The sequence below is a fragment of the Mustela erminea genome, chromosome 5, assembly GCF_009829155.1.
Source record: "Mustela erminea isolate mMusErm1 chromosome 5, mMusErm1.Pri, whole genome shotgun sequence".
In the NCBI taxonomy this organism is placed as follows: domain Eukaryota; kingdom Metazoa; phylum Chordata; class Mammalia; order Carnivora; family Mustelidae; genus Mustela; species Mustela erminea.
Window position 1 is genome coordinate 29,165,532 of NC_045618.1, and position 23,626 is coordinate 29,189,157.

At 35.7% G+C, this 23,626-nt stretch overlaps 1 protein-coding gene across 3 annotated transcripts in view; it reads right to left on the reverse strand.

Annotated features, from left to right (window-relative positions):
* SCAPER (S-phase cyclin A associated protein in the ER) overlaps positions 1–23,626 on the reverse strand; it is a 520,882-nt gene that overhangs the window by 249,295 nt on the left and 247,961 nt on the right. For all 3 annotated transcript variants that reach the window (XM_032342354.1, XM_032342353.1, XM_032342352.1), the window contains 2 exons: positions 11,523–11,588; positions 2,117–2,243 (listed from right to left, as the gene is read on the reverse strand). In XM_032342354.1, the coding sequence (XP_032198245.1) occupies positions 2,117–2,243; positions 11,523–11,588 (193 nt within the window). The remainder of the gene's footprint in view (positions 1–2,116; positions 2,244–11,522; positions 11,589–23,626) is intronic.

Sequence of the window (23,626 nt, forward strand, 5' to 3'; positions counted from 1 at the left end):
ATTCTCTGATTACTTCAATCTAAAACAATATTCATGAGATAAGGTGCACATAGAGGTATCTTCAAGTAAATCCCTTTTAGTTCAAAGTATAAGTACCCTTTATAAAAATAATCAGTGCTAATTTTTAAAATAGAGATTTTTTCCAAGGTATATCAAATCTCCAAACACTCCCATCTAGCACATGTCTGATAACTACCAGTTTCTGAACTCTGACACTCTGAAAGGGATGCGTTCCACAGAACTGACTCTGTGGCTCTGCTGCAATGCCTCAGTGAATATGCTGCTCTCAGTTCCTACAGAGAAGTGTACAATCTGACCCCAAAATGCAGCTGAACACCATCTTGTGAATATGCCTGAGAATCCAGTAATTCCACCACTGAGGTGTATGCCCTAGACAAGAGCAATGATTCTCAAAATATGATGCCTGGACCAGCAGCATCAGTGTCACCTGTGAAATACAAATGCTTAGGACCCACAGCAGAACTAAAGAATCAGAAACCGAAGGTGGGCTGTGTTTTATCAAGTCCTAATGATTCTGATGTAGACTAAAGTCTGAGACTCCCCACTTTGGAGAAATTTGTTCATTTGCTCTGATACAAGAATGCTGGAGCAGCACTGTCTCTAACTGCTCAGTTTCTTTTCTCTCTCTCTCACACAAACCGATACACATTCAACTCTGACTGAATCAATCCTGGAAAACAACATCCGTTTCAGGAAAATGGATTTAAAAACTGTATTATTAACACAATGAAGTACTCACTCATAATAGAGAAAATAAATGAAAAACAGCTATATTTATAAGCCTAAATAAAACTTAGAATCATAATTTTGATTGAAAAAATCATAGAAGTCTATAGTATGATATTTTATAAAGGTCAAATATAAGCAAAACTAAATAATATATTATGTAATACATTTATAAAGGTGATAAAGAAAAAGCTTATTAAAAAACAAAGAAGAGATATCCCTTTAATACTGTATGGGAGCAGCGATGGGAATGGGGGTGGAAGAATCACACCAGGAACCACGGGTGTACTGGGAACAGTATAGTTTTTAAGTTGGGTGGTGAATTCACAGCTGTTCATTATATTTAGGTTATTTTTATCACTACATTCTTTTGTGTATCTCAAATATTATAAATTTAAACCCAGAAAACAACAACAACAAAAAAACAAAAATTGCAGGTAATAAACAAAGATGGCCATTACACCAAATGGAAAAATTAGAAACCAACTAAGTGATATAAATTGCATAAATTGATATGTTCATTTGGCTATAAGGAATATTTAAAGAGATGAGAAAAAATTTATGATAAAATCAGCCAGATAAAATTATGTGAGAAATGGGATAGGGGGGTTGGGAGAAGGGGGATGGGGTTATGGACATTGGGGAGGGTATGTGCTTTGGTGAGTGCTGTGAAGTGTGTAAACCTGGCGATTCACAGACCTGTACCCCTGGGGATAAAAATATATGTTTATAAAAAATAAAAAATTAAAAAAAATAAATAATAAGAAAAAAATTATGTGAGAAATGTACAATAAAAAGTAAGAAGAAAATATAATAAAATGTCAACAGTGGGTACTATAGGGAGTTGACTTCTTTGTGCATTGAAAATTTTCTATATTGAGTAATAAATACTTTAGAAATCATTAAGAATCTTTTAACTATCACAAGAACATTCACTGTCTCTAAGTCACTAAAGAAAACTGCCAAATTTTCTGTTGGCAACTGTAAGGAAATTGGTGCTTTGTAGAAATCTGGTTGTGATTCATGAGTTCTATAATTCAAAGTTTTATATTTTCTGCCATAAAGTTGTATACTTTCATTACTGTGATTCCATTTAAAATAATTTTGTTTTTGTTTGTATGGGGGAAAATATGATTGACCCAATGATCATATTTTTGCTATTGAGGATTCCAATTTAAGTGACTGAAAACAACATCAGTTTAATTAATGAAAGGAAAAAAAAAAACATTGATCAGTGGTTGACCAGGTTTTGGAAACACAGACAAATTGCATAAATGAGAGTCAGCCTTATAGTCCTATGTATGCCCTGTCATAGTGAGAAAGAACCACAAATATTAAGGCCAAGCAAGGCAAAAGATTAGTTACATACCTTTTTTTCCAAAATTCTAGTGATCTCGCCTAGGGTCCGATCTAAAGCAGAAACTTTATTGTTTGCCCATGAGCCACTGTCTTGTACTTGTAGTTGTTTTAGAAGATCTTTAGCTAATCGCTGAAGCCTTCAAAATAAAATGAAAGGGAAGAATGACTTTAATGAATTAGACTATATTTCATTTTCCTCAACGTTTTGAAAGAAAAGTTACTTTCATTATTGTATTAGAAACTGCTTCACAGAACAGCTCTGAGAAGGAACAAACAAACCACTCCTCAGGCTGATATTACTTAAATTCATGATTATCGACCTAGTCCTCATGGCACAAAATAGAACTAGAGGACAGTAGATTAGCTAGAACAACAGCTACCATCAGTTTCTGTGTGACATTTAAACTAGAACAGAACTGCAGATGGGGAGAAGGTGAGACTATGCAGGCAGAGAAAATGAGTATAAGAAACTCTGGGTTTCATATTTGGATTTAAATCTTCAAGGTAGACTTGGATATCATGTTGTAAGCATTGTAAACTCTCAAAATGTCAAACTCCCCATGTTTCAGTTTACAAGCCATTTGGGGATTGCCTGCCACTGGTGATGTCATTTACTTAGGCAACAAAGCAATTATTTGCTTTTCACCAGGAAATAACACACATTACTTAGACTGTGGGATTCTTTAGTGAGTGAAGTATGTGTAATATTTCTTTGTAGCCCTTCCTTCTTCTGCTTCATATACCTCATTCTTAGCAATCCTCTCCTTTCCACTTACTTGCTTAAGTAGTCCACCAACAGATATTCACCAGACACACTCCCAGATCTCTCTACTTCTCCCCTATACATCACTCCCCTGTTGTCTCACTTTCATTTTTACCTATGATAGATTCTGTAGGCCATCATTATAGTCACTTTCTGGCAAGCATGCTACATTCCCTCTCTGCTGTTCTGTTTGTTACTCCTACTAGCCAAACCCCAGCAGTGGTAATAGTCACTAATGTTTAACTCTTTCTGTAGGCACCATTCTCAGTGTCTTGATGTATTAATTTAGTTGGCTGGATAATGAACATCTGCCAGCCTTTTCCATCTCTGATCTTGGTATGACCACACATTCAGGATCTTAGTGAATCCATTTAGCATTCTCACTCTCCCACTCTCCACAAAGACTTGCTTCATACATTATCTATTCTCTTCCATCATTTCCTTTCCCCTCTTGCTTTCAAAAAAAGATCTTTCACTTCAGAATAAACGTGGATCTACCGGAACAGGAAAATCCTCACTTTCTGCCACAAAATCTACAAACCTATCTGCATTTCAGCCATACCCTCCTTTGCTTCTCCTATTACAATCAAGGAAGACTAATTCCTCCTATGTAGGCCTAATCCTGCCACACAGAATCTGTGTACATGAAGTCCTTCTATCAAAATCACCCTCTTCTTCCACTTCAGTGTCTTTGCAAACACTCTTCTTTCATTCCTTCTGAAACGCTTTCCTCAACTCCACGTTATCTAGAAAATTTCTACTTATCCCTGAGTTTTCAGCTCAGACATTGCTTTTTCTGATTTGACTAGTCCTTTATTTTTTTTTTAAAGATTTTTATTCATTTATTTGACAGACAGAAATCACAAGTAGGCGGAGAGGCAGGCAGAGAGAGAGAGAGAGGAGGAAGCAGGCTCCCCGCTGAGCAGAGAGCCCGATGCGGGGCTCGATCCCAGAACCCTGGGATCATGACCTGAGCCGAAGGCAGAGGCTTTAACCCACTGAGCCACCCAGGCGCCCCTTGACTAGTCCTTTAAATCACTCATCACAAGTCTTTCCCACGGAGAGGTTTGCAACAGAACTTTTAGCAATGATGGGAATGTTCTGTATCTGTACTGCCCACTATGGTGGCTGCTAGGCAAATGTGGCCATTACGCACCTGAAGTATAGTTAGTATCACTAAGGAGCTAAATTTTAAGTCTTATTTATTTATTTATTTATTTATTTATTTATTTATTTATATTTATGAGAGAGTGTGCAAGCAGGGGTTGGGGATGGTGAAGGGCAGAGAGAGAATCTTTTTTTTTTTTTTTTTTGCAGAGAGAGAATCTTAAGCAGACTTCATGCTCAGCACAGAGCCCCTTGCAAGGCTTGATCTCGCAATCCTGAGATCATTATCTAGGCCGAAATCAAGAGTCAGATGTTTAACCGAATGAATCGCCCAGGTGCCCCTTATGTTGTATTTAATCTTAATAATTTAAATGCCCACTTGTAGCTAGAAGCTATTTTATTGAACAGTGCAGAAGCACAGTCTTAACTGCATGAAAGAGGGCTCCTGTCTACCTGTTCACTGCCTATCCACAGCACCTAATATGTTAACATAAATGCACTCAAAAGATGCTTAATGATTAGTGTACTAAGAAAAAATTTCTTCTCTAATCTTAATAATATCTATAACTTCATAGGTTACAAAATACATTAATGTACATGATTTTATGTAATCCTATGAAAACAATGTCCATTAGTATTTTTCCCATTTGAAAAATGAAGAAACTAAGGTTCAGACAAATTCAATGACTTTCCCAAGGTCTCACAAGGGGTAAAAGTTATTACTAGGACTAGCCCTTTGGTCCTCAAATCTCATGCTTTTGTATCCAAACCATACTAATCAATTCAATAAGGACATTTTATTCACAAATAAACAATACCATAGAATAATACATATTTATATTACATGTAAATATATATATATGTGTATATATATATATTTCCCCCCCTTTCAGAGCTTTTGAAGATTGAAAGTAATTAATGTAATGTACCTAACACCATTCAGGAGTAAGGTAGACATTCAGTAAATGGTCAACTATTATTACTATTCATTGACAGAAGGTCTCAATCCAACAAAAGGAAAAAGGGAATATAAAAAACACAGAAATAGAATAAGAACAACATACTTCTTTTCCCTTTCAATCGAATATGGGCTGGAGTCCCATCCGATTAAAGTTACTGACCTTATCATGTTGAGGAATATTGGCAGTGAACTTTATCGTGTGATAGATAAGTAGCCACTACGGCTTTTGGCTGAATAAAGCCTGCACACCATGTAACTAAATATCCAGCCATAGCCATGGATGCATATGAATCTAGCAGTATTCTTACCAAGAATGGTCACATTCCACTGAAAACCAGGGGTACTTAGGGAGGCAAAAGGACCATTTTAATTCACAGAATACAAGAGGCTTGTATTTCACCCTGAGGTAAATCAAATCTGGGATTCATATGAACCTACCCTTCAAGGGAGAATGCCAAATCAAGGGGATGCTTTGGTAACATGAGATAAAACTCTGTTTCATTCCCTGCCTCCACAGAAGTACCACAAATAATATAGCCCCTCTCAAGGAGAAAACCATCAGATTTTGATTCATACTATGAGTAATTACAGACTGTCAGGACGTAGGCCCTGAAAAGTATATTTTCCCTATAGGGGAAGAAAAGAAGCTGTTTAGAGGGTGCAGTTTTTAGTATAGAAATTGTTATCTGAGTTACTTCTGGCAGAAAAATTTTCTAGCATGAAAAGAAAAAGTAGAGGCTTTGTAACTCCTAGCCTAGAACATGAATATTATCTGTCAGATAAATAGCTTTGTGGAGAATATTGTAAGGTCAAATACTCTCTTCTCAAAACTAAAACATTAATTCCCACAACAATTCCAACTTCAACTGTGTCATTGGTAAATGTGAAATGTAAATAAATTTCTGTAACAAGCCCTAATCTGTATCACAGTCAAATTTTGGTCAGTTTATTAGGATCACCGGGATGATTAGAAAAACTTAAGGAGATTGGGCCCACTTTAGGAAATGTTGCTCTTTAGTACAATGGACAGGAAGACATGAACACATTAACATTTTTTTCTTTCACTTTCTCGATTTGAAAGATACATAGTCTAAATTCAGGGCAATTGGTTCCCCTTCTATTTTTAAGTAATATGTTGAAGGCTTTATTTTGAAATATAAGAGCCTAAGAAATCTCTACATAAGATGAAAAAAATCCGTGTACATACACTGCCTCCTACATTGCACACCTTTCATTTTTACCTGCCAGCATCCCTTCTTGTAGAAAAAGAACCCATCTATCCCTTTTAAGGAACCACCTTGCCTTCATTTACATGGGTGTACTTGATGTGCTCACTGCTATCAGGATGTTGCTATTCCCAGGCCCTCGCTCTCAGTGGAAAGAGCTAGGAAATGCGTATATTATTTTATAAATAAATATTTAAAATATATATCATATATATCCCTACATATTTACATCTATATTTCTATTTCTATATATTGGAAAATATAATTAAAACCAATACCTACAATTCCAATTTGCTACAGGGTCTTCCTATTGTCCCTAGATATTTTTAACTCTTCTCCAACAGCGAGCAATCTGCCTTTCATCATTCTTAACTTTATCTTATGTATTTGACCAAGTCCCCACATGTAATTTATCACCCATCCACCCCCCCTTCCTTTCTTTCTTCCTTTTTCTTCCTTCCTTTCTTTCTCTCTCTCTCTCTTTCTTTCAAGATTTTATTTATTTATTTGGGGGGGGGGAGCAAGCAGGGGAAGCAGCAATCTGCCTTTCATCATTCTTAACTTTATCTTATGTATTTGACCAAGTCCCCACATGTAATTTATCACCCATCCACCCCCCCTCCTTTCTTTCTTCCTTTTTCTTCCTTCCTTTCTTTCTCTCTCTCTCTCTTTCTTTCAAGATTTTATTTATTTATTTGGGGGGGGGGGAGCAAGCAGGGGAAGGGTCGAGGGAGAAGCAGACTTCCTGCTAAGAAGGGAGCCTGACATGGGACTAGATCATAGGACTCAAAGATCATGACCTGAGTCTAAAGCTGGTGTTTAACTGAATGAGGCACCCAGGCGCCTCCCATCTTTGTTTCCATATGTATGCTATTATGTCCCCTTGGGCTCTGACTCCCCAGTCTGGGTGATAATACTTTCTCACCCTGCTTGGGTTTCAACAGCCACTGTTTTTAACTATCTGAGGAACCTCCATACTTTCTTCCAGAGTGGCTGCATTAGTTTGCATTCCCACTAACAATGTAGGAGGAATCCTCTTTCTCTGCATCCTCACCAACACCTGTTGTTTCCTGACAGGTTAATATTAGCTATTCTGACTGGTGTGAGGTAGTATCTCACTGTGGTTTTGATTTGTATTTTCCTGAGGCCGAGTGATGTTGAGCACTTTTTCATGTGTCTGTTGGCCATGTGGATGTCTTCTTTGCAGAAACTGGATCACATCTTCTTTATCCATTCATCTGTTGAAGGGCATCTTGTCTCCTTCCACAGTTTAGCTATTATGGATGTTGCTGCTATGAACACTGGGGTGCAAGTGCCCCTTCTTTTCACTATATCTGTATCTTTGGGGTAAATACCAAGTAGTGCAATTGCCGGGTCATAGGGTAGCTCTATTTTCAACTTTCTGAGAAACCTCTATGCTGTTTTCCAGAGTGGCTGTACCAGCTTGCATTCCCACCAACAATGGAAGAGGGTTCTCCTTTCCCTACATCCTCAACAACATTAGTTGTTTCCTGTCTTGTCAATTTTGCTATTCTAACTGGTGTAAGGTGGTGTCTCACTGTGGTTTTCATTTGTAATTCCCTGATGGCTAGTGATGTGGAGCATTTTTACATGTGTCTGTTAGCCATTTGTGTCTTCTTTGGAGAGGTGTCTGTTCATGTCTTCTGCCCATTTTTTTACTTTTTTTTTTTTTTTTTTTGAGTGTTGATTTGGTAAGTTCTTTATATATCTTGGATACCAGCCCTTTATCTGTAATGTCATTTGGAAGTATCTTCCCCCATTCTGTGGGTTGCCTCTTGGTTTTGTTGACTGTTTCCTTTGCTGTGCAGAACATTTTTATCTTGATGAAATCCTAAAAGTTCATTTTTGCTTTTGTTTCCCTTGTCTTTGGAGATGTGTCTTGAAAGAAGTTAATGTGGTTGATATCAAATAGATTACTGCCTATGTTCTACTCTAGAATTTTGATAGATTTCTGTCTCACACTGATGTCTTTCAACCATTTTGAGTTTATATTTTTGTTTATGGTGTAAGGAATAAGGAGGGCATGTGTTGTTATGTGCGCTGTGTGTTATATGTAACTAATGAATCACTGGACACTACATCAAAAACATGTTCAGTGGCTAACTGAACATAATGAAATATGAAAATGTAATTCACGTGCTTTTGTCAAATTGGTTCCCTATACTTTGCAGTGAAAATATTAGTTATTTGGGGGTTCTTTCCCTTTCTTTACAAATGTTATCTCAGTTGTTTCTTTTTGCTTTCTTTCACACTGATGTAAATGCCATGCAAGTCTTGTGGCTGTTTGGATTTACTTGCTTTTTTTTGGATTTCTTGGAGCTATCTGGTAATGTGGGGTTTTTTTGTAAATGCTGCCAGGGGTTTTTGGTTTTAACTATTTATCTTGTTTCTATGTGAGGATTTGGAGACACTACAAAATTATGATTCTGTAGTTACTGACATTTTTTTTTCTAGGTTTATAATTTAAAGGAACATCCTGGTTGCCCAGCGGCCTATAGACTGTAGTAAGGAAAAGCAGAACCAGTTTAAGACTAATTAGGAGGTTACTACAATAACCCAGATGAGAGATGATCATAGGTTAGACTACAGTAGTTACTAGGAAGGTAATGAATAGTGGTCAGATTCTGAATATATTTTAAAGATGGAGCCAACAGAATTTGTTGATGGACCAAAAATGAAATGAAAAGAAAGAGAGGTTGACTTTAAAGCTTTTAATCTCAAAGGACGGACTTACCATTTCCTAAAGATGAGCAAAAAAATATGAGGGGTAAGGATTGGGAGAAAATTTCAGGAGGGGTCTACCTGAACCCCTGAGGGTGGGTTATCCATGTGGAAATATTAAGCAGGAAGCTGGATATATGAGTCTGGAGCTCTGAGGAGAGGACTGGTGTGGTGTCATATATTTAAAATCCATCAGTGACTATATGTTTAACGTTACAAAACTGAGTAAAATTGCCAAGGGAATAATTCTGCATTTGAATTCTCAAGACAAAGGCATGCGGATGTTGGAGGTCAGGGAGACAAAAAAGAACCAAGCAAAAGATACTGAAAAAGAGTAGCCAGTTAGGTGAATCCAGAGAAAGTTCTGAAATACACTGTTAAGTAAAGGCTCCCCTTGAATTGTCTTGCTATCCAAGACTTGTATAGTTTCCTACAGTGACTCTGGACTTGGTGAAATGACTTGCTTTGGCCAATGTGACATAAGCAAAGTAACATAAGCAGAGGCTTAATAAGACTTGATATCCCATATGAACATTAATTAAAAAATCCTCAACAGAACAAACAAAATGAATCCAACAACATATTAAAAGGATTATCACCATGATTAAGTGATGCTTTATCTTCAAGAGGGCTGACCCAGGCTTCCTTACAGGGCAATCACAGCAGAGAGCAAGAAAGTGAGGTTGAAAGCAGAAGGCTCAAGACCTCTATGGCCAAGTCTTGCCATCACCTATTGCTTCCACAGTAGTCAGAACAAGTCAAAAGGCCAGACAAATTCAAGAGGAAAGGAAAGAGAGTTCACCTCTTGATGGAATAGTGGCAAAGTTATATTATATTACACAGGGGCATGCCTCCAGGAACGGTTCAACTTCTGGCTATCTTTGTAAACACTATCCCACCATCATATATTAAATTTACTCAAATATTTGAATCTATTTCTAGATTGTTTTTAAAAACTGCTTCTATAAATTTACATTTTTATTCATGTGCTGATGCAAAATTATTTTAACTACATAGGTACCATCAAAATATTATTAAGTATCTGTTAGCACAGACCTACCTCATTCTTCTTTTACATTTTTCCCTAGAAATTCTTTTATTTTTCCATACATTCTTTAAAATGATTCTATTTTTTAAAAGGTAGTTATTTTATTCAGGTTATGTTTCATTTGTAGGAGAATTTAGAGAAGTTACCATACCATGTTTTCTATCCAAGAGTATAATTTGTCTTTCCATTATTTAAGTCTTTTTTAATACCCTTTGTTAGGATTTTAAGGTTTTAAATTTTTATGGAGACTTCACATTTCTTAAGTTTATTTTTAGTTTATTTTTTATTGCTATTGTAAATGGTGTTTATGTTTCCTAACTGATTATAAGAAAAGAAAATACTACTTTTGCAGACTAGATGCAGCATAACCTCAAGGCAAGTTACTCACCCTCTGTAAGGCTTAGCGTCCCTAATGAAATTTATTGAGTTATTGTTAGAAATAAAAGAGTCAACACAGGTAAAGAGCCTGGAATGAAGCGAAGGTTCATTAAAAACTACCTATTATTAATATTACCACATTAATTTGGTGATCAGCCACCTTACTGAATTGATTCTCTAATTTCTACTAATTTTTCACTTTATTCTCTTGGGTTTTTCAGATATGCAGTATCATCATAATCTTGATAATTTTGTTAACTTCTTTACTATTTTACAAATTTTTTTCTTTTAGAATGGCAATGACTAAAACAATAATTAATAAAAGTAATTTTCTGATTGGTTATCTCATTTCTCACAGGCAACAATATTTCTGTTTTAAATGTAAATAACTGCAGCATCAAAATGCTATAGCATATCTACACTAACCACTGGTTACAGATATCCTTCAATTTATGGCAGTTAAGTTCTTTCTTGAATTTTTCACTATGAGGAGTAATATTAAAATAGTTAATCTTTGTACATAAATGTTCAGGTACACTTTGCATTACTTCTCTCAGCAGCCTAAAGTAGATGTTCTAAGTTCTGGATTCAGGTTACCTTCCAATAAGACTACAGTAACTTGCAGTCCCATCAGCAGTGTTTTTGAGTACCTTCCTCACTGCACCTCTACTGGTAATATATTTGAGAGAAGCAAAATGATGGTGGTTTTGTATAGCTATTGTGTAGTGAAACTAACACCCAGTGGTGGAGTCTAAGTCCTCATCTATCAAGTGGCATTAGCAACAGTCCTGAACAAGACCCTCAGAGCAAGAACCAGCGCAGTGCTGCCAGAACCTATTCTGTAAGAGCAGGACTTTTCTACCGGGGCACTACTGACATTTTGGATGAGATAATTCTTTGCTTCAGTCTTGCCTAATGAAGAGTGTTTAAGAGCATCCTCGGGTCTCTATGCATTTGACAGGAATAACGCCATTTCTCCCAGCTGTCGTAATCAAAATGTGATCACGTATCCCCAAGCATAGCCAAATGTCCCCTGCCACAACTGTTCCCTGCTGGACACCATTGTGTTAGAAAAATGAAGTTCTAGGCTTCAGATATAAAGTTTAGGGTCACAGGAATACAAGTTCAGGTAAACTTCTATAAGGACAGACATCAATAAAATAGAAGTAAAATGCAGAGTAATATACTCACTTTGCTTTATAAGGTGAGTCAGATCCAGAATTTTTTGTTTCCATTAAACTCTCATATTCCTTGGCCCTGAAGAGGAAAAAAAAAGTATCACTGTTAGTTATTTTCCTGCCAATTTTTAAAACAAACTACATTCCTATTTTTTCCTATCCCAGTATTAGAAACTAGTGTAACACTTTGATTTCTGAGAATATGTCTTTAAAATACTATAAATGCTATCAAAAATGACTAAAAAATAAGTTATTTCCTCATAGGATAAAGAGAAGCTTCATAATAACAATTCTCAGTTTACAGACTTAATATAGAATGGGCCTTATTTTTCAGAAATGTTAAAATCATGATAATTAAATTGGAAATCACAGAAGTTTCTACAAGATAGCTGAAATAGCTAAATAGCCATATGCCTTAAGAGGTGTACAATGCAAAACTGAATACAAGAAAGAGTTATTTACCATGAGAAATAATTTAAAAGGCCATGGAAATGACTACACACTCAAAGATTTGTCTTCTTCTGTTTTTGTTACTTATATTTGCTAAATACCTAAAGTCTGGAAAAATCTGAGATAACATATCTCTGCCACTGTCTAACTAGGCTCCAGCTTACTTGAACCAATATGGAGAACCATCAATAGTTAATCAATCTAACATAGGTGTCACTATAGTAATCCATTATAATTGCCTTAATTTTAAATGTCACCTTTCGAAATTTGAAAAAAAGGAAAATACTAATTTAAATTTTATCTGCTCACCCAAAGGGTCCTAGTCTCAAAGAAATTAGTCTAGTGACCTATGAGAGAATTAGTCACAATGTGTATACCAATCTAGACTGCAATGATAAAATAAGTAATACTTCAAAAAAAATCATGAAAGATGCAAATTGTAACAGCTTTTAAAAAAATATTTTATTTATTTGACCAAGACAGAGAGAGATCACAAGTAGGCAGAGAGTCAGGCAGAGAGTGGGGGAAGCAGGCTCCCTGCCAAGCTGAGAGACCAATGAAGGACTCGATCCCAGGACCCTGAGATCATGACCTGAGCCGACGGCAGAGGCTTAACACACTGAGCCACTCAGTTGTCCCTATAACAGCTTTAATAAGGAAAAGGGAAACTAACACAGGTTAAACATGGGAGCAAAAGAATACATTAGAGTTAAACATTAAATTATGTATTGTTTTCCCACCAACAGTGTAGGAAGGTTCCTCTTTCTCTGCATCCTTACCAGCATCTGTCATTTCCTGACTTGTGCAACCACTCAGGAAAACAGCATGGGGGTTCTTAAAAAGTTAAAAAAGAGGTACCCTACAACCCAGCAATCACACTACTGGGTATTTACCCTAAAGATACAAATGTGGTGATCCAAAGAGGCATGTACACCCGAATGTTTATAGCAGCAATGTCCACAATAGCCAAACTATGGAAAGAACCTAGATGTCCATCAACAGACGAATGAATAAAGAAGATGTGATATATATATATACATATATATATATATATATACACACACACGCACGCGCGCACACATACACACAATGGAATACTATGCAGCCATCAAAAGAAATGAAATTTTTTTTAAATTTTTTGTTTTTTATAAACATATATTTTTATCCCCAGGGGTAAGGTCTGTGAATCACCAGGTTTACACAGTTCACAGTACTCACCAAAGCACATACCCTCCGCAATGTCCATAACCCCACCCCCCCTTCTCCGAACCCCCCCCAGCAACCCTCAGTTTGTTTTGTGAGATTAAGAGTTACTTATGGTTTGTCTCCCTCCCAATCCCATCTTGTTTCATTGATAAAAGAAATGAAATTTTGCCATTTGTGATGATGTGGATGGAACTAGAGGGTATTATGCTTAGCGAAGTAAGTCAATCAGAGAAAGACAATTATCATATTATCTCCCTGATATGAGGAATTTGAGAGCCAATATGGGGGTTTGGGGGATAGAAAAGGAATAAATGAAACTAAAATACTCTTAATCTCACAAAACAAACTGAGGGTTGCTGGGGGGAGGGGGGAGGGAAAGGGGTGGCTGGGTTATGGACATTGGGAAAGGTATGTGTTATGGTGAGTGTTGTGAAGTGTGTAAACCTGGCGATTCACAGACCTGTACCCCTGGGGCTAATAATAATTATATGTTAATAAAAAATTTAAAAATTACTTTAAAAAATGAAAAAATATATATATTGTAAGCTACACACGCTCATCGCTATAAGCCAAAATATTAAAGCATATGAAAATGGGGAAATAACCATTGTAGTAGCAAATAATTGTGAACTTGAATGAAAGGGAGAAAGAGCAACAATTATGGAAGGTTAAATATATTCCAAGTATTCTTCCAGGAGCTGAACATCCATTGTCTCATACACAGTCCTAAAAACTCGATATGGTATGATCCCCATTTTACAAAGGAGAAATTGAGGCTTAAGAGGACGTCTATTATATAAAAAAATACATTTATCTAATACTTAAAGTGGGACGGATCAAATCCATTCTCTCATTCATGTACATACAACTAAAAAATTATCCAGAAAATTCTAACTTTACCCAAACTGAGGATAATCACTTTTTCCTAACTTGACTCTTGTCTTGATTCACTTTTCAGCAATCAAATACTTATTTCCAGGTGTCTGCTTTGTATAAACTAAGAGGTACAAACATAGCAAGGATGAGGCATAAATGTAGTAAGAATATTCAAGGAATTTCTTCTCCACAAGGAAGAAGAAGACATAACACTATGAAAAGATACCCAAGTCTACGAAGCAGAGTAAATGAGAGCTTATAATGTGTAGCCCTTATTTCCTTGTTGATCTTCAGTGTACTTGTCCTACCCACTACTTAAAGTGGGGTACTGAAGTCACCAACTATTACTGTTGATTTATCTATGTCTCCCCTCAATTCTGTCACTTTTTCCTTCATATATTTTGGGGCTCTGTTAGGTGTATAAATGTTTGTAATTATCTTTTTGATGAGAATTCACCCTTTCATGATTATTTAATGTCCTTTTCTATTGCACAATTTTTGTCTTAAAGTCTATGTTGTATGACAACATAGTTACTTCAGCTATATTATTTTGTAGAGGTACTCTGCATAAAATATCTTGCAATCCTTTTCACATTAAACCACTTGGGTCCTTTTATTTGAAGTGTGTCAATTATTAAAGTATATATATATATATACATACATATATATATACGTGTGTGTGTGTGTGTGTGTGTGTGTGTGTGTGTGTATATATATATATATATATATATATGTGTATATGTGTGTATATATATATATATATATATATAATTTCTAAAAATCCACTCTGCCAAACCAGAGTATTTAATGTATTTACATTTAGATTTAATGTAGTAACTGATGAGGACTGGCTTTTGCCATTTTGCTATTTCCTATACATCTTTTGTCCTTCAATTTCTCCTTATTACTGCTTTGTTTTGTGTCAGATATTTTCCAGAGAACCATTTTCATTCTCTTCTCATTTCTTCAAGCATAACTATATGTATATGTGTATGTGTATGTATATATATATAATATTTAAAAATACTTCAGAGTTTCTTAAAGTGAAGGTGTGTCATAACAACAAATTATCTCGGGCTTTATCATGGAATATATTAATTTCTCTTTCATTTCTGATGTTTTGCCATACAGAATTTTTGGTGACAATTTGTTTTTGTTTTTGTAACCAGGAAACTGAATATGTCATCCTACTGCCTTCTAGCCTTTATAGGTTCTGATGATAAATAAGCTGTTAATTATATTAAGAATGTTTTCTATATGAAGAACTGCTTCTCTTTTACTTTCTTTTTTTTAAGATTTTATTTTTTTGAGAGAGAGAGAGAGTAACAGCACAGGCAGGGGGAGGGGACAGATGGAGATGGAGAAGCAGACTCCCCACTGAGCAGGGTGCCTGACATAGGACTTGATCCCAGGACCCTGCGATCATGACCTGAGCTGAAGGCAGACACTTAACCGACTGAGCCACTCAGGTGCCACTACTTTGTTCTTGTCTTAACAACAGTTGGATTATAGTATGTTATAGTGTGGATTTCTGAGTTTCTCTTAGGGTTTGTTAAGCTTCTTGGATATGCAGATTAATATCTTGCATTAAATTTGGAAAATTTCCACCCATAATTTCCTCAAATATTTGTTCTGCCCTTTTTTCTCTCTACTTTCCTTCTGGGTCTTCCTTTCTCTAATTGTTGTTCCCATAAGTCTTTCAAACTCTGTTCATTTTTTTTTTTTTCATTCATTTCCCGTTCTGTTCTGTGGAGATAATCTAACTGATCTAACTTCAAGTTCACTAATTCTTATTTCTACTTACCCAAATTAGCTGCTCAATTCTCCAAGTGAATTTTTCATTTCAGTCACTGTATTTTGCAACAACAAAGTTTCTGTTCACTCCTTTTTATAATTTCTAATTATATGTATTAAAATATAAATATAAATTTAATATAACATCATCATTACTATTCCCCAGTTGGTTAGATATTGTTTGCATGGGTCCTTTAGTTCTCTGGGCATATTTTAACATTTTAATTTAAAGTCTGTCCAGTAAGGCCAATGTCTGGGTTTCCTCGGGGACATTTCTATTAATTTTTTTCCCCTGTGTATAGGCTAACTTTCTTTCTGTTTGAACACCTTCTAACATTTTGCCAAAAACTAGACAACTTAAATACTATAATGTAGGAATGATGAAAATCAAATTTCCCTCCTTTGACAGGGTGTGTTTTTGCTGCTTGATGTAGCTTCATATATTTGTTTAGTAACCTCTCTGAACTAATTTTCTAAAGTTTGTATTCTTTGTCATTATGGCCACTGAAGTCTCTGTTCAATTAGTTCAGGGATCAACTAGTGATAAGAGTGATTTCCTTAAATACCTGGAATAACCAAAAAAAAAAAAAAGGTCTTAATCTAATATTTGTAAATGAGCTGTATGTGTGGTTGAGGCAAAATGACAAAACTCTGGCCATTTACAACTCTTCCTTAGCCTTCACTTCCTACTGCACAGAAGCCTGATGGTCAGCCAGAGATAAGACTTCAGGAACTTCTCAGGTCTTTTCCAAACATGTATTCAGCCCTCAGTATGCCTGTCTAGATTTTTCAGAGTATGTGGGAGCTCTTCAAAGCCCTTATTACTCAAAGCATTTCCATTCTCAGCATCCTCCAACTCCTACAAGGTTTTTGATTAGTCTATTTTTTGCTCTGTTTTTCCTTGCTCCATACTATACTGACTAATACACTTGCCTTTAAATTGTTTTTGACAATTGCCCCCAGGTAGCATCAAAATTCTGGGAGAATTTTGAGTTAGATAAAAGAAAGGCAACATCCTTCAGAGAACCAACAAACAGGTCAAAACAACTATACATCTTTGAATGTAAGGTCAGATTTGCTCCCTCCAGAACTAGATTGTATCAGGGATGCACGTGGTTATCTTCAAAGATGCTCCTGAGCTGGGGAGTGGAAGGTGGAATCAGGGTAAATTAAAGTGCCATTAAACACTCTTAATGACATTCAGCTGAGTGCTTAAAGGGAAAAATCTGCAGCCAAGAATACTCTACCCAGCAAGGCTATGATTCAGAATAGAAGGAGAGATAGTTACTTAAATAAAAACAAACAAACAAACAAAACTAAAAGAGTTCATAGAACCAGGCCAGAAGAAATGTTAAAGGGGATACTTTAAGTCAAAGAAAAGACCATAGGTAAAAGTATGAAAAGTGGGAAACACAAAATCAGTAAAAGTAAGTATTATTTGTAAATATCAGTCAAAGGATTCACAAAATACAAATATGGAAAAAGTGATACCATATATCTAAAACATGGATTCAAGCTTAAGAGCCCATCAGCTTAATAGAGGCTGCAATATACAGTTTGTGCTATATACAAAAAAAATTGTAACCACAAATAAAAAAACCGAAATCAATATGCACAGAATTAAGAGAAAGAAATCCAAGCATATCAGTTTTTAAAAAGCCAGCAAGACTCATAGTTCTTTTATCCAGTTTTTAAAAGCCGAAAAAATCCTAATGATATGAACACTAGTCCCACAGTCTAATCTCATCTAATTCTTTTTAACAAGTGTTTGTTGAAAATATACTGGGTGCCAGCAACAGAGAAAAAAATCTTCATAAAGTTTATATTCTAATGGGAGGAAAACAATATGTAAATAATAACCAAATAAAGAGGACTTTAGATGATGGTAAGTGCTACAGCAAAAAGAGCTGCAGAAATGCCAATGATGCTGTTTGACAATTTTGATTTCAGTCACTATAGACTAACTAGCATCATACTGGCCCTTCTGTTATGAACAACAATAAAAGTTCCTAAAGCATATGGAATGAGTGATTTTTATCTATAGACAACTAGTAGCCTAGGACAGTAATCCCTGAGCAAAAGGAAACAAATTAACTAGGTTCCATGATTCCTTCATCTTTTGCCTGAAGGCACTTTCCAAGTAGCTATCTATGAGAGAAAAAGCAAAACAGGATGGATGAGCCAAGGAGACAGGTGGAATTTATAAATAGAGAAAAAGAAGGAATGTGTGCCACAAAGTTCCAGAAATCTCCAAAGGTCCTCTTTAAGTCTTCGGCCATATTAATCTGTGAATGAGCATGGCAAGACATCGCAGGGCAGAGGAATGACCAACTACTAAGGAACTGTAAGTTCAATGATTACCAGAGTCTGCATAAAGCTGAGAGGTGTTTGAGTTTCAAATGCTATATTACAAAATTTATTGAACACTCTAGTTATTCAGTGGAGACTTTATAAAGGCCAAACATTTAGAAGCAGGGCCAATCTAGCTCTAGAATTAAAGGTTACTCAAAACCCACCTCACAAAACTTAAAATCAAGGCATGTAACCTGTATGAGAGAAGAAAATTGCACATTCTATTAAGAAAAACAATAAAATCCACACATACAATAACATAGAGTTCATACTGTCCAATGAAAGGATAAAAATAAAAATAATAGCAACAAAATCAATGGGGAGAAAACCCAATCAATAAACCATCTCAGATGGAGAAATTACAAGTATGATGGACTTCAAATAAATTCATAACTGTGTTAAGAAAGTAAATGAAACCATAAACATATAAAAAGAACAAATCAGAAATTAGAAATAAGTAAACTGAAAGTATAAGGAAGAACTAAAAGGACTCTGAAAGATGTAAAATGGAACATATGAAATGAAAAATTCAGCAGACAATTTTAATAGCAGATGACAAAGAGCAGAAAAAAACATTATATAAGGCAACAGAACTATCGAAATTGATGCAGAGGAAGAAAAATGACTTGTAGAACAACATCAAATACTCTATTTTAAGTGCAACTGAAAACCCAGAAAAGAAAAAGAAATGGTCTGGCACATTAAAAGTTTTGTTTATAAAAAATAAAAAAATTAAAAAGTTTTGAAGAAGAAACAAATAAAATCTTTAAAAAATTTCTTTGAAGAAACAGTGGCCAAAATTTTTCTAAATTTGAGGAAAAGCATAAACTCACAGATTCAAGAAACTTAATGAACAAAAAGTAGAAAAAAACACAAAACCGTATCAAGGAATACTATAATGGAATAGCTTAAAACCATCATATGAAAAATATACTAAGCAGCCAAATGAAAACAAGAAATATTGTATGTATGTAGTAAAAAAGTATTAGAATGCGTGCTGCCTTTTAAAAAAAAATTTATTTAAATTCAAGTTATTTAACACATGATGAATTATTAGTTTCTGGCATTGTGTGTTGCTTTTTAATCAGGGACAACCCGAGCATAAGATAATAGAACAAAACTGTCAAGTGATGAAAGAAAAAAAAAACATTATCACATAATTCAACATCAATCAGAAATGAAAGTCAAAAGCATGGAGGACATGGGGAGTTAGAGAGAAGGGGGTTGGGGTAAATTGGAAGGGGAGGTGAATCATGAGAGACTATGGACTCTGAAAAACAATCTGAGGGGTTTGAAGTGGCAGCGGGGTGGGAGGTTGAGGTACCAGGTGGTGGGTATTATGGAGGGCACGGATTGCATGGAGCACTGGGTGTGGTGAAAAAATAATGATACTGTTATGCTGAAAATAAATAAATTTAAAAAAAAAGAAATGAAAGTCAAATAAACACTTTCAGGAAAACAAAGGATAAGAAAATCTATTGCCAGTAGACCTGCAATATAAAAATTGTTAAGGGAAGTAATTCATGTGAAGAAAAAAGGTAAGAGATAGAACCTGAGAACTACATGTAAAAATGAAAAGCACAGGGAATGGTTTTGTAAATTATGTAAAAGATACCTGAAAAATCAGAAGAAAAATTTATAGTGGGATGTGGAATATACATATAGAAGTAAAATAATTACATAAAAAAACAAGAGGATATAGATACTACGATAAGATTCTAAACTTATAATTAAAGTGGTTTAATATTATATAGTTATCATGATAGTTTAAGGTTACATATTTTAAATGAAGCAAACACCAAAAATAAAGCAGTAGAGATACTAAATCAATAAAGGAAAAAATGGAATACTAAAAAAAAAACCCAAAAGGAGGGAGAAAAGAAAAAAAAGGAAAGAACAACAGATGAACAAATGATAGTGAAATAGTATACTTAAAACAACTATAGCAGGACACCTGGATGGCTCAGTTGGTTAAAATAACTATAGCAATAATTTCACTAAAAATAAACTAATGAAAAACTGCAAACAGACTGTCAGAAAAGACGCACATATGATGATTATAAAGGTGCACAAAAATATACAGAGATGAAGTTACAAGAATAAAACTAAAAGAATGGGAAAAGATTTACCATGAAAATACTGAGTGGAAATGATACTAATATTAAATCAAGTAGACTTCACTGTAAGAAATATTACCTAAAACAAAGAAGGGCACTTTGTAATGGTAATGGGATCAATTTTTCAAGGAGATAAAATAATACTACATTTGTATCTATTTCTCAACAAAGCTTCAAAATTTAAAGCAAAACTGGAAAATATTGAAGTGTGAGATAGAAGTGTGAAATAATCAGAAATGAAAATTCTTTATGTAACTGATACAATATGAAACAGACAATATTAGAGATAGATGTGGAAGACTTTAACAGCACTGTCACCCAACTAGACCTAACTGACATTATAGAAACTACACCTACCACAAGCAAGTGCAACCCTGACCAAGACAAACCAGATGTTGGGCATAAAACAAGCTTCAATAAATTAAAAGGAACTGAAATTATGCACAGTATCTTCTCTCACCACAGGAAATATCAAGACAAAAAGATATCTGGAAAGTTCCCAATTATTTGAAAATTTAGCACTTACCTTTTTAAGTAAGTAATGGGTCAGTGAATTTTTTTTAATTAGATTTATTTATTTTCAGCATAACAGTATTCATTATTTTTTCACCATACCCAGTGCTCCATGCAATCCATGCCCTGAATAATACCCACCACCTGGTACCCCAACCTCCCACGCCCCTGCCACTTCAAACCACTCAGAAAGCTTTTCAGAGTCCATAGTCTCTCATAATTCACCTTCCCTTCCAATTTGCCCCAACTCCCTACTCTTCTCTAACTCCCCATGTCCTCCATGCTATTTGTTATGCTCCACAAATAAGTGAAACCATGATAATTGACTCTCTCTGCCTGACTTATTTCACTCAGCATAATCTCTTCCAGTCCCGTCCATGTTGCTACAAAAGTTGGGTATTCATCCTTTCTGATGGAGGCATAATACTCCATAGTGTATATGGACCACATCTTCCTTATGCATTCGTCTGTTGAAGGGCATCTTGGTTCTTTGCACAGTTTGGCGACTGTGGCCATTGCTGCTATAAACATTGGGGTACGGAGGGCCCTTCTTTTCATTACATCTGTATCTGTGAGGTAAATACCCAGGAGTGCAATTGCAGGGTTATAGGGAAGTTCTATTTTTAATTTCTTGAGGAATCTCCACACTGTTCTCCAAAGAGGCTGCACCAACCTGCATTCCCACCAACAGTGTAAGAGGGTTCCCCTTTCTCCACATCCCCTCCAACACATGTTGTTTCCTGTCTTGTTAATTTTGGTCATTCTAACTGGTGTAAGGTGATATCTCAATGTGGTTTTAATTTATCTCCCTGAGGGCTAGTGATGATGAACATTTTTTCATGTGTCTGATAGCCATTTGTATGTCTTCATTGGAGAAGTGTCTGTCCATATCTTCTGCCCATTTTTTGATACGATTGCCTGTTTTGTGTGTGTTGAGTTTGAGGAGTTCATTATAGATCCTGGATATCAACCTTTTGTCTGTACAAACCTTTTGTCATTTGCAAATATCTTCTCCCATTCCGTGGATTGCCTCTTTGTTTTTTTGACTGTTTCCTTTGCTGTGCAGAAGCTTTTGATTTTGATGAAGTCCCAAAAGTTCATCTTCCCTTTTATTTCCTTTGCCTTTGGAGACATATCTTGAAAGAAGTTGCTGTGGCTGATATCGAAGAGATTACTGCCTATGTTCTCCTCTAGGATTCTGATGGATTCCTGTCTCACGTTGAGGTCTTTTATCAATTTTGAGTTTATCTTTGTGTACGGTGTAAGAGAATGGTTGAGTTTCATTCTTCTACATATAGTTGTCCAGTTTTCCCAGCACTATTTATTGAAGAAACTGTCTTTTTCCACTGCATATTTATTCCTGTTTTGTCGAAGATTATTTGACCATAGAGTTGAGGGTCCATATCTGGGCTCTCTACTCTGTTCCAATGGTCTATGTGTCTGTTTTTATGCCAGTACCATGGTATCTTGGTGACCACAGCTTTCTAATAAAGCTTGAAATCAGGGAACGTGATGTCCCCAGTTTTATTTTTGTTTTTCAACATTTCCTTAGCTATTCGGGGCCTCTTCTGATTCCATACAAATTTCTGGATTATTTGCTCCAGCTCTTTGAAGAATACTGGTGGAATTTTGATCGGAATGGCATTAAAAGTATAGATTGCTCTAGGCAGTATAGACATTTGAACAATGTTTATTCTTTCGATCCAAGAGCATGGAAGGGTCTTCCATCTTTTTGTGTCTTCTTCAATTTCCTTCATCAGTGTTCTGCAGTTCCTCAAGTACAGATCCTTTACCTCTTTGGTTAGGTTAATTCCCAGGTATCTTATGGGTCTTGGTGCTATAGTAAATGGAATCGATTCTCTAATTTCCCTTTCTGTATTTTCATTGTTAGTGCATAAGAAAGCCACTGATTTCTGCACATTGACTTTGTATCCTGCCACGTTGCTGAATTGCTGTATGAGTAGTTTGGGGGTGGAGTCTTTTGGGTTTTCCATATAAAGAATCATGTCATCTGCGAAGAGAGAGAGTTTGACTTCTTCATTGCCAATTTGGATACCTTTTATTTCTCTTTGTTGTCTGATTGCTGTTGCTAGGACTTCTAATACTATGTTGAAAAAGAGTGGTGAAAGTGGGCATCCTTGTCTTGTTCCTGATCTCAACAGGAAGGCTGCAAGCTTTTTCCCATTGAGGATGATATTTGCTGTGGGTCTTTCATAGATAGATTTGATGAAGTTCAGGAATGATTCCTCTATCCCTATACTTTGAAGCGTTTTAATCATGAATGGATGCTGGATTTTGTCAAATGCTTTTTCTGCATCAATTGAGAGGACCATGTGGTTCTTCTCTCTGCTCATATTAATTTGTTCTATCACATTGATTGATTTGCGAATGTTGGACCATCCTTGTAGCGCAGGGATGAATCCCACCTGGTCATGGTGGATAATCTTTTTAATATGCTGTTGGATCCTGTTAGCTAGGATCTTGTTGAGAATATTAGCATCCATATTCATCAGTGATATTGGTCTGAAATTCTCCTTTTTGGTAGGGTCTTTGCCTGGTTTGGGGATCAGGGTAATGCTGGCTTCATAGAAAGAGTCTGGAAGTTTTCCTTCTGCTTCAATTTTTTGAAACTGCTTCAGAAGAATAGGTGTTATTTCTTCTTTGAAAGTTTGATAGAATTCCCCAGGGAATCCGTCACGTCCTGGGCTCTTGTTTTTTGGGAGGTTTTTGATCACTGCTTCAATCTCGTTACTAGATATCGGTCTATTCAGATTGTCGATTTCTTCCTGGTTCAATTTTGGGAGTTTAT